The 19780-nt window shown below is 41.3% G+C and overlaps 1 protein-coding gene across 2 annotated transcripts in view; it reads left to right on the forward strand.

The window, feature by feature from the left end:
* Positions 1-19780, forward strand: part of MTMR10 (myotubularin related protein 10) — a 55921-nt gene that overhangs the window by 17628 nt on the left and 18513 nt on the right. The window contains exons 3-10 of one of the 2 annotated variants that reach the window (XM_081887645.1): positions 1198-1334; positions 4429-4501; positions 7804-7958; positions 14850-14940; positions 15968-16127; positions 16629-16716; positions 18591-18679; positions 19410-19540. In XM_081887645.1, coding sequence (XP_081743771.1) covers positions 1198-1334; positions 4429-4501; positions 7804-7958; positions 14850-14940; positions 15968-16127; positions 16629-16716; positions 18591-18679; positions 19410-19540 — 924 coding nt within the window. The remainder of the gene's footprint in view (positions 1-1197; positions 1335-4428; positions 4502-7803; positions 7959-14849; positions 14941-15967; positions 16128-16628; positions 16717-18590; positions 18680-19409; positions 19541-19780) is intronic. The other variant, XM_081887646.1, reaches the window with a different exon arrangement.

Consider the following 19780-nt stretch of genomic DNA (forward strand, 5'->3'; position numbering starts at 1 on the left):
ACCAGCTTTGCTGCTTACCTTTCCCTAGTGAAGCCAAACTCCTGAACTGTATTATTTGGCAAATAAATAAGGTTGGTGGGGTTTTTTGAGTGGTTATTGCAAGTCAATTTATCGCTTGCTGGATCATGCAGATTTGGGATGGGAGAGTAGGACAACAAGTGACCTATCTTCTTTCTACCTTTTTGGCCTTGATGGTTGAATAGAAGATCAAACATCTTCCCCCAGCCTTGCAAATAAGGATGGAGGATGACCATACTCCCCTGTCCAGTCTCTTATTGTCATTTTCTGTTGGGGGGGCATAGACACAAAAGCCATTTTTCTTTAGTCTGGCAGCAAGCAATGCAGAGTACTTTTCACTGCCACCTCTGCATACTCTGCTGTGGTCTTGTGGTTGTATCTGTCAGTATATTTCTAAACAAATCTGATGATCTCTTATTTGAAATTGAAGTCTGCAGATCTGGATTAATTAACCCATTAAAAGTGGTGTGATTGTCTAGAGGGATGGAATGATCCAAGGGTTGAAAGGCTTTATAGAATGACCTAAGAGGAACAGTGTTGTGAAAGGAATAGGAACTCTCCTTTTTTTATTAGCTATTGTAAACAGCCATTGAAAGATGATGTATATATTTAAATAAATTTTATATCATGATGAGGATGCAGTTTAAAATATTTGGAGGGCTCTTGGTGTATAGAAGAGAAAAATAGTTTTTAGTAACTGGAGATGAACATCTTGAAATTCAGATTTTGCATTGGATTGAGATGAGGAACCTGTGGCCTTCTAGGTGTTGCTGGACTCCATTTCCCATCATCCCTGACCATTGAATACGTTGACTGGGGCTGATAGAAGCTGGAGACCAACATCTGGAAGACCACAGGTTCCCCAATACCTGTGTAAAGATACTTGGGTATCATAAAGTTTTTTATTCTCCAGATTGGGATTACTTGATTAATAGGTTCTATTTAGTAATTCTTTATGACCCAAGCAATACATGACCCAAGCAATACATACATTGAAGTAAAGCTTAAGCTCCTCACAAAGGAGATTCAGTATTTGCTTCACAGCTAATTCCCCCTCCCCCCAAAAAATTACTTCGTAAAATCACAGATTCATGGGTGTGAATTTTCTCCTTGCAGGTTGCTGTGATTAAGACATTGAGTGAATCTTCTTTTAATCTGCTTTCCCCCCCCTTTTTAAAGGTGAAATTGTGGTGAATGAAGTGAACTTTGTGAGGAAATGCATTGCAACAAATACAAGTCAGTATGATTTGTGGGGAAAGCTGGTTTGCAGCAACTTCAAGATATCCTTCATTACAGATGATCCTTTGCCACTTCAGGTTGGTTTCTACACCTCTTGAGTTCCATAATACAATTGCCCTTGGCTGACAAGAGGACCCAAGAGACAGACATCCATTGTGGAGGTCCTTGTACCCATGACCTCCTGCTTAGATTGTCTGCTGTAGCAGGATTCATCCGTAGCCAGTGCACTTGCAATCCTGAGTCCATACATGTTCCAGGAGTAGGCCTTTTAATTTCCCGAACCCTTCCAGGTTCCTTATCTTGAACCAAGCTTAATACCTTGGCTCAGAATTACCTGCATTTGCTGGGAGGGGTGTGTAGGCAGGGAGTGTGTGTAGGCTCCTCCTGATGTTAGCTACCATATGTTCTCCTGGATTCTTCATTCAGCCCTAATGTGCCAGATTTTGAATGCTTAATATTACGTTGCTTACCCTGACCCCAGTGTGTTAAAGTGGATAGAGTGTTGAATTTGCATGGAGACCAAGGTTCATACGGTAAATCTTGCTAAGTGGTCTTGAATAAGTTGCAATTTCTTGGCCTAACCTACCCCACAGGGCTTCTGTGATGGGAAACTGTGAGTAAAAATATGATAAATGAGTGACCTCAAGGAGTACCCTCACATCCATCCTCTTCTTACTGGCCACTGCCAGCTCATGCCAAAACTGTTGGTGATGCACTTTTCTTGACTTGGCTGCAGCTGCTTTAATGGACAGAAACTTGGCTGTCATTTTAATGGCCTCGGCAGTGTGCAATACCAGGGAAAGACAAGGCTGAAACAGATGGATCTGCTTCCTAGTACTGGGCACTTCCCTTGGTGGGTTTGCACATCCACTGAGAGCTAGGTAGCTCATTGATACCCAGATTCAGGTGGATAGCCATGTTGATCTGTCATAGCCATAATAAATAACAAGATTGATTCTCAGGCATACTTGGCTTCTTTAGATAGCTCTGCTTAGAAGCTGGAGAACAGGGACCTGGCCTGGCAATGAGGGGTGGTGTTGGTTGAGAGATGGGCCACTGCTCGTTCCTGACCTTGATGAAGAATGCTTCTGCTCTGATAATAATAAAGATTAATGTATCTAACATAAGAAGAGCCCTTCTGGTTTACTTAAAAGGCCTCTCTGTAGGCCAGGTTATAGAAGTCTTACCAGGTGAAGCGGCCTTGGAGGGGAAGAGCCAGAGTGCCAGTGGTCCCAACTCTTACTGTGTACCATGTGCTCAGCATCTTAAGAGAGGCACACCCTCTCTGTTTTTTAAAAGAAAAGATAAATAATTGCTAAAGCATCAGTTCTTTCCCACACTCTTTGAATTTGAAAATCCAATCCAAATAACTTCATTGCACTAGCCATTGGCCATGACAAATCTGAATAAAAATTATGAGAGTGCTATTAAAGAATTAGAAATGGTGCAAAACCAATTTCTCGATTTGAAAATCGGTGCAAAACAAAGTGCCTGGAATGAAAATAAATTTGATGTAACTTGCCATGCACTTCAGCAACAATGGTTACCATTCATCAGCTCTTGTGTGCACTGAGGCTTCCTGATTTTCTTACATAAGGAGATAGACATCTGGTGTGTACAAAGTGGGGAATCGCCACATGTGCAAAGAGCATTTTCCTAGAAGAGAACAGCAAGCCCGGGCTTTGATCAAATTTACATTGCTTATTTTGCAAATGTAGTCTTGTTTTGTTTATAAACTTAAAAGTAGACACTGGAGTTTGATAATGATGCAGGTCCTGCTGATTTGCCTACTTGCGTGTTGAAATTTTAGCAGGGAATGTTATTGTCATACATCTAGATTATTGTTTTAGTTTACAAGAAAATAGGAGTAGTTTGGAATGAAATTCCAAAGGCACACAACAATATGATCAGTGCATTATGAATTAAAGTTCTTTTAGGGCACTCCAAATAGTAAACATATCTAGCATAATACAGTAGTACCTCGGGTTACATACGCTTCAGGTTACAGACTTCGCTAACCCAGAAGTAGGCAAATAGTACCTCAGTTTAAGAACTGTTCTTCAGGATGAGAACAGAAATCGTGCCCCAGCGGTGCGGCAGCAGCGGGAGGCCTCATTAGCTAAAGTAGTGCTTCAGGTTAAGAACAGTTTCAGGTTAAGAACGGACCTCCAGAACAAATTAAGTACTTAACCCGAGGTACCAAAGTACTATCAAAACAGTTGCATAGTATAAGTTAAAACTAGTATTAAAATATCAATAAAAGAAGGAAAGAGACAGCAGATATTTTACCAAATGCAGAAAATACTTATATGGACATTAAAAATATACAAATAAGAACTAGACCAAATGAAATTTTAAAACTGCCAGATGATAGTAATGAGATACTGCCCTAAAAAAGCTCACCACCATGTTCTTTGGTGCAGGTTAATTCTGTGTCCAGGACAGCTGTCTACCAGCTCCACTTGGTATGACGGCTAAGACCCTACCTACCTGCACCCTGCCTTGCTAGAGTGGTACTTGCTCTGGGGCTACCTTTGAAGGTGACTTGGAAACTACAACTGCTCCAGAATGTAGCAGCTAGACTGGGAGTGGCTGCCAGGACCATATAATGCTGGTCCTAAAGGCATGAGCACAATTCAAAGTGTTAATGCTGACTTTTAAAGCCCTAAACAGCCCCTGCCCTGTATACCTGAAGGAGCGTTTCTACCCCCATCATTCAGCCTGGACGCTGAGGTCCAGCTTTGAGGGCCTTCTGGCCCACTGCAAAAAGTGAAGTTACAGCGAACCAGGCAGAGGGTCTTCTCAGTTGTGGTGTCCACCCTGTGAAACACCCTCCCACCAGATGCCAAGGAGATAAACAACTCAATGACTTTTAGAAGACATCTGAAGGGAAGTTTTTAATATTTGATGTTTTATTGTGTTTTTAATATTTTGTTGGGAGCTGCTGCTGCTACTGATTGCTGCCCCTCCTTTGGTTTCTCTAATGTAGTTTGCAGGAGAATATTTTTAGCTTAATGTTACGCTGAGTGGCGATAAAATATTGACCCTCAGCCCTCAAGATGATTGCATCTAACCAAACAAAGCATACATCATACTTCATCTTCACAATTATTAGGCCAAAATATAAAGTGAGTTGTGGTATTTATCATGAACTTATCTCCTGTATTCCAGAAATTCCATTACAGGAACCTTCTCCTGGGAGAACATGATGTTGCTCTAACATGCATTGAGCAGATAGTGACAGGTACGTATTAAGGAGCTGGATATGAAAGATAGTATTTTTTGGCTTTGGAGGGGGGTAAATTTATGTTTAGGAAATTAAAACAGAATCGTCAGAATTCCCAGCTTCCAGTTTTGCCTGTGACTATGGTGGCAGCTCTCTGGGGCTCAAGAGAAGCTTTGATGGAGTGGAGGGGGATAACTGAGGTGCTATGCATCCCAAAACGTTTTGAGAAAATTCCAGAGGATCTGTGGTCCCCATTTGTGCCTGCTCCCTGCCTCCACGAGGGACAGGGAGGGTGAGGCACTGGGTCTTAAGCTTTCCATCACAGAGTCAGCCTCCATGTCTGCCCTGGCAAATGACAGATTTCTTTTTCAATTTGGATAATTGGATATAAGTTAAAGGCACCCTATGGAGAAGATGAGAACAGTAAGCTGCAAACAGTTTGGCTGTTAAGACTGAGGTTTTGTGAAGAAGGTAATTCCTGCCGTAGATGAGAGCTGGAAGCGCAGAGGGGTGGATGTTTATATTTTGTATTAAGGTTTGCAAGCTTTTTGTCGCATCTATGCCCTCTTGATTAATAGAATAAAAGTTAACAAGTCTAGTAAACTTCTAGTAAAAGAGAATAAATCTGGGATTTGGTTGGAAAGAAACTGTGTATGTGAGTTGGTGGAGTAATGGCAATGGGGAAGGGACGATCTGCTTTCTTTTTCTTTACCAAGAGAACACTACCTACTTCACCTAAGAATGTTGAAATATAAAGAATTTAAAGTAAATAAGGATCTCAGGACACTGGAGTTGAGCACATTTGCTGTGAACAAGGATTGTTGGAACATACTTAAAACCTGTGAGGAAGGAGTGGATCCATTTGTGCATTTGACCATGAAAGGGGAGAGGTGGGCATGGATTTGTTAAAGTTTTCAAGATATTGCAGTATACCCCCCTCCCCACTTGGCTTCATGGGTCGATGTCTGTCATGATTTTTGTTAGACTGCATGGTGGGCCAGATGGTTGTCCTTGAGAACTCAACTTAATAATTGATAACAGACCACAAGCTTTGTGATATGAAAATATATCTTACACCAGTGATGATTTGGACAGGAAATGGCTTTGGTTAACAAAGATTTCAAGGGCACAATTGAAATTTGGGATGTTGGAGCTGAGTGTATTTACTATAGACAAAGATTGTTGGAATATAATTAACCCTGCAAAGAAGGAGCAGATCTTATTTGCCTAAAAGGTAATCTGGAATTCCTAATGGTAGAGTGCAAGAATTGTGATTTGACTATGAAAGGGGAGAGGTGGGCTTGTACTGGTTATAAAGTTTTCAAGATATTACCATAGCTGTCAACGTTTCCCTTTTTTAAAGGGAAATTCCCTTATTCCGAATAGGAATCCTCGCAAGAAAAGGGAAAAGTTGACAGTTATGGATATTACAGTACATCTCCCTTGGTTCTTTGGGTTGATGTTTGTGATGATGATTGTTGGATTGCCAGATGGTGAGCCAGATGGTTGTCCTTGAGAACTCAACACAATAAGTAACAACAGATTACAAGCCTTGTGATGTGAAAATATACCACACACCAAAGAGGATTCAGACAGGAAAGGACTTTGGTTGAATGGACTGTGGAATTGGAAAGTAAAGGCAAACAACTAGGGAAAGGATAATGCCAGGTTTCTATACATGCAAGATGTAAAGGGATTAGTGACCTCACTTGTTGATATTGGAAATCTAATTGTTAAATAAATATACATTATTTAAATAAATAAAATATATAAATTTATTTAACTGTATATTATAAATAAATTGATAAATGGACAGCTGATGGATAATGAAAAAATATTATTTTTAAGAAATGGAATGTGAATTAGAGTAAATATGCAATATAATGCAGCAACAGGGAAAGCTATGGACTCATCCAGGAAGTAGGGCGGGAAGTCACAAAAAATTGTATTTAATTTTATGTAATTTGATATTGATTTGTAAAAAAATTGGAAAACTAATACAGATAAATTGGCAAAAGAATAGTCAGAATTTCCTTTTTGAATGTCTCTGTGGCCTGTAAAAATGGTAAAAATGTAAAAAAGTTGGGTGGCCATCTGTCATGGATGCTTTAGCTGAGATTCCTGCATTGCAGGGGGTTGGACTAGATGACCCTTGGGTCCCTTCCAACTCCCATTTTCTATGAAAATATGTGTGCCAGTTAATGTGGCAGGCAGCCTGATTTAGATCTGTTCCATGCAGCTTACACCCATGTAAGTGTGCATAGGGGGTGCACCACACCTTAGTGTTCTTCCCAGGCAGTAACCATCGTTCAGCTCAGCAGGACATGTGTTATTAGCACAAGTCTCTAAGAGGCTTGCAAAAGGGGCTTGTATACTGTACAGTGGTGCCCTGCAAGACGAACGCCTCGCAAGACAAAAAACCCGCTAGACGAAAGGGTTTTCCGTTTTGGAGGCGCTTCGCAAAACGAATTTCCCCATGGGCTTGCTCGGGAAGGCAGGCAGGGGGGAGCAAAGACTTTTGCCCCCTGCCAGCCTTCAGAAGAGGTCCAGGACCTCTTCTGAAGGCTGGCAGGGGGCAAAAGTCTTTGCTCCCCCCTGCCTGCCTTCTCTGCTCTCTCGGGAAGGCAGGCAGGGGGGAGCAAAGACTTTTGCCCCCCGCCAGCCTTCAGAAGAGGTCGGGGGACAGACTGTCCCCGGACCTGGTCTGAAGGCGGTTTCCATAGGAACGCATTAATTGATTTTTAATGCATTCCTATGGGAAACCGTGCTTCGCAAGACGAAAAACTCGCAAGACGAAAAGACTTGCGGAACGAATTAATTTCGTCTTGCGAGGCACCACTGTACTAGGACATTTTAGAAGTTGCTATCTCTGGTCAACAGATTTGCATGCCTTCTAAATGAAACTGAACTAAGAAATAGGAAGCATTTGTAACCCAAAGCAACAGGGACACCATGCAAGAGTTACGTGGTTTGGACAGCATGTATAGTTGACTCTTGGGCCTGTAGTTCCAAATTATGCCAAATTATGCCAATAGTACAGAGGTGGGTTAGATTCTGACCAGAGGTGCAGTTGTTAGTGTTGAAATTGAATGAAGGAAACATAAGGGAAAAATTTATTTGTACACCACTTGGAAAACTTTTATCACGTTATTTATACATTTTCTAATTAAATCGAAATAAATGAATAGTAAGCAGGTCAGTGTACTCTTCAGATGGGAGCTGTTGTATATCACTTTGTTTCTGTTAAGCATTCATAACATGGTTATTTGTTATATGCATAACTGTCTCCTTTTTATTTTTAAAAAATCTCTCTCTTGCAGTAAATGACACAAAGAGGAAACAGAAAGTTCTCGGCCCCAACCAAAAGCTTAAATTTAACCCAACAGAATTAATAATTTACTGCAAAGACTTTCGTATCGTCAGATTTCGTTTTGATGAAGCAGGACCCGAAAGTGCAAAAAAGGTATTGCAGCAGGTCTGATATTTGTCTTGAGCATTGCCTAGATGGAGAATTAGCCAACAATTTATGGTTTTTCTTTCAAAATGAAAACCTGCCAAATAATTAAATACCATTCTGGTGTATCTGAAACTGGTTACTTGTGTTTCATCCATGGGTTAATCGTTCCATTTACCACCATAAACATCAGTGAATAACTTTGAAACTATAGAGGTAAGATGATAGTACATGCTAGAATCTTGAAGTTGCTTGAAGTGACAATGGAAATGTGTTTTTACTTAGACCTGGCTCTCATTGAGGTGGTGGATTTGTGTGTGAACTATAACACTTGCCTCTGCAGATGGGGACTTACATAATGGAATGTACCTTTGTATTTTAAAAAATTCCTTCCGCATAGCACATCAGGGAGAAGCTAAGCTTGAACCCTTGGAGGGAATTGGTTTGGGGGAGATTCAGTCTTGTGATCCCCCACCTTCATTCCAACACCAGTGGTGCAGCCCAGACCACAGTGAGAAGGAGGTCATGGGGTCCTACTCCCTTTCACTCACATTTATACACATCTGGCTTACAAGGAGGAATAGTAACTCTTATCATAGGCTGATTCTGAGGAGGAGCTAGCTAGCTCTACTGTATCCCATATAGACATGAAGCAAGTAATTGAGTGGTGAAATCTTGCTTAGCCCATTTAATGTAATGTTATGGCTTATGGCTAAATAAATTTCCTTGTTTATCTTAAATGTAACTTGCGTATCATTTTCATGAATCCTGCAGTTGCTAAGCCAAGTCGCTTAATAGGAGATTAAAGATTTTGGGTAGTGTTTTTAAAAGCTGGTGGCATTTGGAAAAACATATACTGGCTTACTGGCTTATTCAGCCAATATATTTGCAAGCCTTTTGCCTGCATATACAGTCATTTTGCTCCATCTTTCATGGTGTGTAGCAGCCAGACCAATAAGTTTGTGTTATATCCTGGCTTGTTCCAAAGTTGGTAACTATTGTTTGTAAGAAAAGAAGAAACCATGGTTAATTAAAGACTTAATGGTTTGATTGCTGTGCACTGCAAAGGGGTGGTGCACTCGAGCAAAAGACTTGTGTATCCATTTCATAAGCAAACACAAAAATACAGTCATCCAAACCAGGCCTCTGTGTTTTTTCTAACCCTTGAAAAATATTTTTCATCACCACCATATTAGGTTTTTTTCTGGTTCTTGCAGTTGCAGAATGTATTCCTTGCCTGTCTTTGCAGCAACCAGTCTTCTAATATCTTTGTTCCTTAAATGTTTAATACACAGTAAAAGGGGCTTCTGTTTTTTTGGAACCGCAATTCAGGTAAATGAACACTTGTTTCCTCTCACTCAGGCTTGAGTCCACCTTCTAAAATGTCACTCGCACACCTTCTGTGACCTAAGGCCCACCATCTGTTTTGGTGTCTGTTCCCTAAACTGCTGAGAGCCAAACTAGATGCAGTATGAGTTCATGATGGGATTGCCCAGAACCTTCCGCTTTAGTAAAAAATAGCAGTGTTATTTATCTAGGTTTATTTCCCCATTTGTCAAAGCAGTTGCATGGACATGGTAATTTAAAAGAAAGAAAGCAGGTAGGTAATTTGGGTCATAGGTTTCCTACATCTACTTTGACCTCTAGTTTTGGTGCATTAGTCTTCAGCCAATAAAACCCACTTCTGGGTCATCGCCCAATCTAAAATGCACCCCATTTCAAACTACAGTTTGCAAGTGTAGGGATTGAAGACTCAAATACTCTGATGGTTCATTTTAAACCCCCTGAGACTTCACAGTAGAGGTTTTGTTGATACTAGAAATGGAAACCGTTGGCTTTATGCTGACAGTGGCTGTCCTTTGAGCTGCCAGTAGCCAAAGGTTAGGACATGAAAATTTACACGTAGCTCCTGGAAAGTTGAAGTCAGAGTTTTCTCTGGCAGATGCTTAGCATTTTGCACTTGTTTTAAAAACTATTGGATGAATACTTAGGCTTGGTTAAAGAAAGAACAAGAAGTCCATTCAATGTGGCATCTGCTGTTATATTTGCTATTTTGGTTTTAAATTTCTCATAGAGCTTTATGTAGAGCCAAGGGCTTTACTCAAAAACAAATTTCAAGTGAAAACTGTAAATACTTAATATCCAGAAACCAATACAGAGACTGAATCAGCCTTAAGCATGCTTTCTTGTGCGGCACACTGGTATTTTTTGTATATGAAATGCTTAAAATTTCATTTCCATAAGAAGTAACTAGGAGACATTTGGACTTTGAGATCTTTGAAGATCTCAGTATATACATTGCAATATAAACATTGCTTATATTGATAGTATTAGCAGAATCTGTACTTGAAATGCATGATTTGGGACTCAAACTTTGTGCATGTGTGATTGAGGGAGCAACATGACCAGCACATTGATAGTGAGATGCAGAATGCCGAATCTCCTAACCATGATTAGGAGATCAAGAACATGCCAAAGGCTGAAAAGCCACTTATCTATGCCCGTCCCATTCTTCAGCTTGCTTTAACCATAATGTAGCATTATGTTATTTTAGTGCTAAATATGGTATTGTATGTATTCTTTTGTGCCCAAGGCATGTAAGGCCACTTCCAACCCTGGTTTGGCTACAAAAGCAATGCTTGTTAGCGTCAGCCAGCAGAGGTGAGAATTTGTGCTATAAGAAGGAAGCAATGAATGCCCACAGTCTGCTCCTGATACCTTAATCACAGTTCAGGGGGCCAGAAAGGTTAAAATCTGCACCATCTGAGCCTTTACCATCTTTCTTCTGTTTTTTGGGGGGTTTTTTTAAGAAGTTGAGGGGTTGCATAGTACCAATGGTGGGAGCCAGTTCATGCTGCTCTCTTTCTTGGTTGGTTGTATTGATCACAGTTTCTCACTTAAGAGGCAGATGTAGATTTTGGGAACTGGCCGGTGTTTGAGCTGATCTCTACACTTCTGCTTTCGCCATAGTATTTCTCTCTAAGCATTTGTAGCCTTGCGTTTTAAAATCACATTCCTATTTCCTTCTGAAAACGGAGGAAGCCCCCTAGGCTTTTCTCTGTTGCAGAAGAATTCCTGATAAGTTTTGTAGCTGTTTGCATGGGACTAATAAAGTAATCCAAAATATTTATTGGTAATTTTCCTTAGCATTTTTTCTGTTCTGCTGAAACAAACCTAACCGGCCTGGAAGGAGGTCCCTGTTACAATCTGTGGGAAGACAGAAGAGGAATGCTAATGGTTTTTCTTTCCTACAAATAAAGCTGACTGTGTTTGCACACTTGGTTCAAGTCTCCAAAAGTACATCAAATCTTCCATTGCTTCCTTCCTGAGTCTCTCCTCTGGAATGTGACATGGGGAAGAATCCCCGGTAGTAGTTGCCAAGGGAGTGTTATTGTTCCCTGGTCAAATCATAAAGGCTGTATGTAGCAGACTGCATCTTCTGTATCTGGTGGACTTCATATCAAAATGGGTGAGCCTAGTTGCATACCATCTGCATGCTGCAGCTGGGGGGAGGTCTTGCCTCCTCCCTCTCCAGAACCCCTTTATTTAAAAGCAAATTAGAACATGAAGATTTAGAAAATAACTTCTACTATATTTGCTTTTTTTTTCTTTTCTTGTCATACTAAAAGAATTGGAGACAATGTCCCATAACCTACTGAATAATAAAAAAAAATCCATCTGCAGTGAATTAGCCCTTCTGTTTTCAGTTTCCCTGACCATATGTGTACATGTTCATAGTGACTAATTTGCTTGAGCTATAAGGTGGTGACTAAATAGGGGTGGAGGGACAACACAAAACTCTGTGTTGCTTAAGTTTGTTATTCAGTTGTTTTTGCTGTCAAACTACAGCTGAAAATTCTCAAGGAAGACAAATAAGGTGGGTGTGGGAGGAAGTGAAGGGAGGGGAAGGAGAAGATAAGCGGAAGCAACTAGAAGAAGTCAGCAACTTCAAAGGAAATGGTGCATTTTTAAGTTGCACTCCAAAGCAACAGTTTCTATTGAAATTGGGGAGATGGTTATCTGAGATTGGTACTACTGTACAGCTAAAATTTCTGAACCTTGGCATGGGCTAATGATTAATATATCAGAAAACTAGCTTTTATTTTATTCCTTGCATTTTTAATTTTGGGAGCACCTGTATCTGCTTGGGTTATACAGGTTGCTCTATAGAAAGGAAACAAGGGTTGTTCAGTAGCAAAGTGCAAATGTTATTGTACACAGTGCCAGGAAGCTGTGGGTTTTTTGGCTGTGGCCGTTTCTCCAGCGGCCCTGCTTTGCCTGACAAAACTGCCTGTCTTGAGCAGGAAACTCTTTTTAAAAAACAATGTTGCTTGTTATACAGGGTGCTCTTGATCTATTCCCATTCTCTGATGTGAGTGCAGTTGAAGATAAAAACCTTCCTCTGCTAGTTTCTAAGAGGAAGAGCAGAGCATCATTACAAAGAAGAATCAGTTGGGTAGGATGGGAAAGAGTGATTGGCCGACATGCAAAATCTGTATTTAGTTTTTGTGGGGTGTTCGATGGCTGTTCTTCTACTTTTCCCAAAAGCACATTGCCAGTATAAGACATTAAAGCTGGCTTGCATGCAGAAGGTCTCCAAGTAGAGCTGGGAGAGTTTAAAAAGTTTAGACAGTGCTGAGATAGATGGACCATTGGTCTGATTTGGTAATAGGGCTGGGCACCTACCTGGGAGTCAAACCCATTGAACTCAGTGGGGCTTATTTCTCAGCAGACATATATACTGTATAGGATTGCTTGGAAAGTGGTCTTACCAAGAAGAGTTATGACTTCTATATATTTGGCTTTGATCCAAGTGTGTCTTCACCATTTTATCACCCATGCTGCTTCCACACATTTTTAAAGGGTTCCCTCAGGAATGACTTCAGGAGACAGCTGTAGCAAGAAAGGGTAGGGGGTTCTTTGGATCCAACCCTTGCTTATTTTTTGTTTAACAAAATGCTCCCAAGAAAAGGGCGGGCAGTGGTAGCATATATCATCTGCCACATGGCAGTACAGTAAACCTTAAGCGGTGTGGATCAACAAAAGCTAACCTATACGTAGATATCTTATTTGTTCATTGCTACGTGGTGAAGGTAGCTGGATTTAGGGGAAAGAGGGGCCTTTTGTATATGAAAGCAGACCTCAGCACTGCTTTTGCTGCACTGTGAGCTGATTTCAAGAGCTTTAGCTTGTGTATCCTAAAAGTTTATTCTTTGCCCAGTAAGCACTTGGGTGGGGCAGTGTGTGCAATGAAATAGAGAAATGTTTTCTCATGGCAGACAGAAAAATCTTGAACTTTCTCCTTTTCCATGACATTCTGTGTAAGTTCAAGGAATTTGCCATTTGGCATTAAGAAACTGCTTTCATTAAAGCCCTGGACAATGGCACCACTATGTGTAGTTTCTGTTTTAGGCATAAATAGCAAACAAACCAGGCGTTTTGTAGAAAAATAAATCAGGATTTCCAGGTAGATAGTAATTTCTCTAGTCAAAAAATCCATGTGGCCATTGTTTTCAACAAAATCCTGTGGACTGTTTCTGTTCCTTTTCCCCTTGTTAAAATGCAAGTAAGGATTTATAGGGGAAGAAAATGTGCAACACGTGTAATAACAAGGCAGAGGTATTAGGCCTTGCCTATATTTGTCTGTATGTTGCTTTGGTCAAGGTGAGAATGAATGGACTTCGTGCAGATTAGAACTGTTCCATGGGATAAAGTTAGCAATTTGATATTTTTTTAAATCAATGGAAATGTTTTTTTCAGTGCCTGAAATGGAAACTATGGGCAACATTTCTTCTCTTTCAGAATGAGTGGGAATATGTTTAAAGTGGAATTTTAAAATAATATGGTAATGCAGCTAATTCACACAACTACAAATCTATTCAGAGATGATAATAGCATTGCTGCAGCATCTACCTAGGTATCAGTTCTGAGTAGAAAAATAAACTTATGCTGGTATTTTCAAATGGAGATTATATTCTGGGCTGAAACACAGTATAAAACAAATGAACATGGCATCAGGGTAGCTAATATTGTCTACAGGTAATATGAAACATGCAAAACAACCACCACCACCCATATTTGCTTGGAAACAAGTCCCAGAGTGGGGGTTATTCCTAGGTAAGTTCATTGAATTGCAGCTTTACTGCTCATTCACATCATGGCATAGCATGGCCACTTGGTATGCTGGTTATTGCTGAATAAAACCTAGAGACCTATGCATGTTAATTTCATAAATATACTAAACAGTACATTTTCCCCAGGTTATATACATTATATACATGTTCTTGAAGTAACACAGTAAATTTATATTTGAAACATTGTGAATATGTAAACTAGTTCCCCAGATTCCTTAAAAGTTTTTTATTTTCAATTTCCTGCAACTTCAAGCCTTACTGAAACTGTATATCAAGTTGCACAGAAGGCCCTCAGGATAAAGAAGGAGTGATGCTTCCCTCTGAAAAATGTCGAGAGCCAAGAATAAGCCATGGCTGACTCTAGCTGCCTAGCAAAAAAAATAGTCATCTTTCTGTTTAATGAAATTGGAAATTGGATTTTAGAAAGCACATTAGTGACAAAAGCTGGGATTCAGATAACTGTATAAGCATTTTTCTTCACCCAGGGAGGGTTCAGGCTTGTGTCATGGTTTATTTTACGACGCCTGGTGTCCACTGGATATGGCACAGCCCTTGAGTATGCCTAAGGAGCTCTTTTGATTATGATCACTGTTAGTGAAAGCCAAAGTAGGTGATGGCACTTGGAAGTTGGAGGGATACAGCTCGCCCTTCTTTGACAAAATCACATAGTTTTGCTTTCTCTGGTCCGCCATTTCCTCATGCAGTCTAGTCTTTTCTAGTAAAGAGTGCTTGGAAGCAGCTCAATGCACCCCAGTTCTTTTTGTTTTCCTCTGTTCAGGTGTGCCTTGCAATAGCTCATTATTCCCAGCCAGCAGATCTTCAGCTCCTCTTTGCATTTGAATATGTGGGCAAGAAATACCATAATCCAGGTAATGCAGACATTTACTTTCCCTCATAGCCTTTGGAGGGGCCTTTGGAGTTAGAGCATGGCTGCCAACTTTTATGGGAGCTTTTTGGTGAACCCAGGGGTTTGTTTTGGAGGGTGTCATATAAGCAGTCCTACTTGAGTGGTAGTACATGTTTACATGCATAGAAAAGCTCACTAGAAATGTATCTGTGCCTAAGTGTGCTGGGGGGTGATTGCAGTTCTAAAGCTAGAAGAGAGCCCTTTGCTCGTCAAGATGCACCATGAAGGCTGAGCTTTCATCTCCCCTTGCTGTGTTCTGGGTTTGCCAGAGGAGAAACAAGCTATGTTCAACGGAGTTTTGGAGTTCAAGGTAGTTTGGCTGGAAAAGAAGAACCAGCTTGTGTCACGTGGGAGTGTTACAATGGTGCCCTTCCTACCTTTTCTTCCCAGTCTTGGGTCCTTGGCTGCAGTGAGATAATAGATTTGCAACACCAAGCTCTACTAATAAGGCTAGAGTCACTTCCACGTAGACTTTTTGTAGCAAAGTAATCTGTAGGGGGAAATATTTGAAGGTTGCTCATTTAAAGAACCTCTCAAGAATTAAACCGCTGAGGAAAGGAGTGGTAGTTTTCAATATGGTAGTTGGTTTAGCCTCAAAATATTGGGAATCTAATCCTAAATCCATTGAAACTTATGAAAGTTTGCGTTAACAGAAGCATTCCTTAAAATGGCATAACATGTTGTCACAGATAGATTAAACACATTAAATTAATTTGACATATGGTAGGGGTAGATCAGAACTTCTCTTTGTTTCCCCATTTAGTGCAAGTTCATTTCTGTCAAAACTTGGCCAGACACACAATGGAAAATAATATGCTTTGGGGGTGCTCTGGCCCCTACACAGCTGTATTTTCAAGATAACTTCACAGTTTTATATAAAGCAGCATTGGAAGTTTGGAGGTCTGTTTGTTTCCTGCAAGATATTGTACATCTGTTTATTTGCATGGCACAACTTGGAAAGTACTTTTTAAAAAATCACTTCCTTCTAGCAAAAAAAGTGAATGGAATAGATCCTGGAGGAGGAGGCGGTGGTGGCCAGCTGACTCCATTGTTTGAGACATACTCTGACTGGGATAGAGAGATCAAGAGAACAGGAGCATCAGAATGGCGTGTATGTTCAGTGAATGAAGGCTACATGATATCTACCTGGTAAGTTTGCTTTTCTTTTATAGCCAGGAAACCACACTGGCATTGAGAGGCAGAGTTGGCCTCAAGGCACAATTCCATTCTCTAGCAATGAGCCTCTTCTCAGTGATCTTTTGCAACCGGATTTTGATGCAGTTTGTGAAAACAACACTGCCATGGCTGCTGTTATGAATTGCATTGGTACATAGCTAACCACTCTGTCTGTGAGCCACTGGTTGGTAAAACTCTGGTGCTTTTGAAAGAGGAAATAGTTTTTTTCAGATTGCAATTGAAATAATGTAGTTTAGGTTCCATTTCTTAGTAAAGAATAAGCTAGCTCTGCATTGTCATTAGAGATAATAATGACCAGATTAAGATTTCTATGGTTGATTTCTAAACGAAAGTAAAACATTGACACTTCAACTCTTGGCTTTAACATTCTAATCAATGCTGCATATAAAAAGACTTGACTTGTATGACATTTCCCAAGTAACTATTGTGAGTGTATTTTGTCTTGGCTCCAAGTCTTCCAGAATACTTTGTTGTGCCATCATCTTTGGCGGATCAAGATCTCAAGCAGTACTCCTACTCCTTCACTGGAAGACGGATGCCAGTAAGTGTGAAGCTGACATTGCTGCTTAATTGGTAGCGTTGCATCCCTGCTAGAGTGCAGCCCACTCCGCTACACAACTATGCAAAGAGATCTGCAACTATTGAGTTCCAAACCCTTCAGGGTCAGAAAGGAAAGGTTCAAGGAAAGTGTAAGGGCAGCCCCGGTGAATCAGATTGAGGACTCACTGGGCAGCCAGACTCGCTGGAAGCCTAGAGCCCATGACACAAGACCATTACCCTTCCTTGCTATTGCACCCTAGCAACATTCAGAAGTACACTGCCTCTGAATTTGGAGATTTCATATAGCCATCATATCTAACAGCCATGGAAAGTCAGAGTCGAGGAATAAATTTCAACTGTCATCACCACATCTTGTGGCAATTAATTTCATAAATTATTTCTTGGACTAAGAAATCTTTCAGTCTGTCTCAAATCATCTTCCTATCAATTTCATTGGGTGACCCTGAATTCTAGTATTATGGGAGATGGAGGGGGAATCCCCCTTTCCACCCAAATGAAGTGTAGGGAGGGGAGGTGGCAGATGAGGATATCATAGCAGTAAAAGAGCTAACGGAGTGTGATTGTGCTCATGTCCTGCTTGCAGGTTAACCATAGGCATCTAGCTGATGGCTGAGAACAGAATGCTGGATTTGATGGACTCCTGTTCTTAAGATATTGTGCAGGGCAGGAAGGGAATAGAGTTCTGTAGGGTTGTAGGGTGGGTGGTAGTAGCCATAGGGTAGGAGGGACACCCCTAGAAACTATTCCAGATATTTTAGCCTTGTGAAGGCCACACTTCACAATGTATTTCTGGCATTTGCAAAAAGCATGCTTTTTGGGTGGCGCTGTGGGTTAAACCACAGAGCCTAGGACTTGCCGATCAGAAGGTCGGCGGTTCGAATCCCCGCAACAGGGTGAGCTCCCGTTGCTCAGTCCCTGCTCCTGCCAACCTAGCAGTTCGAAAGCATGTCAAAACGCAAGTAGATAAATAGGTACCGCTCCGGCAGGAAGGTAAATGGCGTTTCCGTGCGCTGCTCTGGTTCGCCCGAAGCGGCTTAGTCCTGCTGGCCACATGACCCAGAAGCTGCACGCTGGCTCCCTTGGCCAATAAAGCAAGATGAGCGCCACAGCCCCAGAGTCTGCCACAACTGGACCTAATGGTCAGGGGTCCCTTTACATTTAATAAAGGTAAAGGTACCCCTGCACGTACGGGCCAGTCTTGCCAGACTCTAGGGTTGTGCGCTCATCTCACTCTAGAGGCCGGGAGCCAGCACTGTCCGCAGACACTTTTGGGTCACGTGGCTAGTGTGACAAGCTGCATCTGGCGAGCCAGTGCAGCACACGGAACGCCGTTTACCTTCCCACTAGTAAGGGGTCCCTATTTATCTACTTGCACCTGGGGGTGCTTTCGAACTGCTAGGTTGGCAGGCGCTGGGCCGAACGACGGGAGCGCACCCCACCGCGGGGATTCGAACTGCCGACCAAGCGATCGGCAAGTCCTAGGCACTGAGGTTTTACCCACAGCGCCACCCGCGTCTCGCGGGTACATTTAGTACCCGGTTGTATTTTTCCCTGGCTCCTGAATGCTATCTTTTAAGATATTGTTAATACCACGCTAATTTTATTGTGAACCACCTTTAGGTTTTTTAAAATGAAAGATGGTATAGAAATGCTTTAAATTAAATGCTGAAGATCGTTTTGCTTTCTGGAACTTCAGCAGCTACAACCAGCAGCCTGTGACCTTTCCTTCATGAACACAAAAATAGTGAGCTTCTTATGGTCGTTTAGAGGTGCTGTAGGCTTGTTGAATATAGTCCTTTTCATGACTTGTACCCTGCCTTGTATCCACAATATAAAGGATTCACTTTCTTCTAGATGTGGTGCTGGAATCACTCCAATGGAAGCGCACTTGTGAGAATGGCCAGCATTAAAGACCAGTTGCAACAGCGAAAAATAGACCAACGGTAAAGATGGTAGTATTGTTTGCTTAGTGGGCAAAATCAGATTCCCTTTGACCCTGAGTTTGGAGATTTTTGGAAAATCTGTGTGTTCTTAATGTAGCATAGAAGCAAGTAGGAAATATGTTAAGGTGCAAGTGAAGGGTAAGATGCTTAATCTTTGTGAGAAGTATCTGTGGGGCAGAACCGACGTCCTTTCACCTAACAGTAGGACCTTTGGCAAATGTTGCCTGTGACCCTTAAAAACTCGCCTTTCTGCAGAGAACTTAGTGATCAAATTCTGCACCATGTGCCACATCTACTATCTCATATTCTGTTGACAGAGGAGATGAATATCCCCAAGTGTTGAGTTAGATAAGCTAGTTGCTCTAAAGCATTGTTAACTTAATCCCACTTGAGGGTCGTGATCAGATTCTCTGTTGGTTGTTGAAGGCTATGTGGAGATGGGGAGGTGCTAATATGAAGGTATGTAGTTGTGCTTTCTGGCCCCCATAGGTAAGGGCATCATCGTGCCAGTTGTTCCCTGGTTACAGGGTTCTTTCATACCTCATACCCCCACAAAATAGGAAAGCAGTAGCTTGCCATTGCAAAAAACACTTGCAACCATGCCCAGTCAGCTGGTGAAAATGCTTGTTATCAGTTTTTAGGCCAGAGGATCAGCAGGGGAAGGAAATACTCTTAGGACACAAACTTTCCCTTCATGACCAACTTTGCTTCAGTACTTTTTTTATGCTAGGATTTGCAATGCTGTCACTAGAAGCCATCCACAAAGAAGTGATGTTTACAAATCTGATTTGGACAAGAGTCTGCCAAATATCCAAGAAATCCAGGCTGCCTTTCTCAAACTCAAGCAATTGTGTGTCAATGGTATGTTCTTGGCTGCTGTTTTCTGTGAAAAGTGTGCAGTTGGGTATCTCAAGACAGGAATTCCAACCTTTCAGGGTCTGTGAGCACATCTAAAATTTTAAGAATTGCTTGTAGGTGCAGCCAGAATAGCTGGCTGACATGGGGGGGGGGGGTGACTGGTTTCAAAATGTTCAGAGTGCCTTCTCTATGTCTCCATAAAGTTGAAAGTGTAAGGGAAAAGATGCAGGCAGGAAGATGCCT

This window comes from Podarcis melisellensis, assembly GCF_964234715.1.
Source record: "Podarcis melisellensis genome assembly, chromosome: 14".
Classification (NCBI taxonomy): Eukaryota; Metazoa; Chordata; class Lepidosauria; order Squamata; family Lacertidae; genus Podarcis; species Podarcis melisellensis.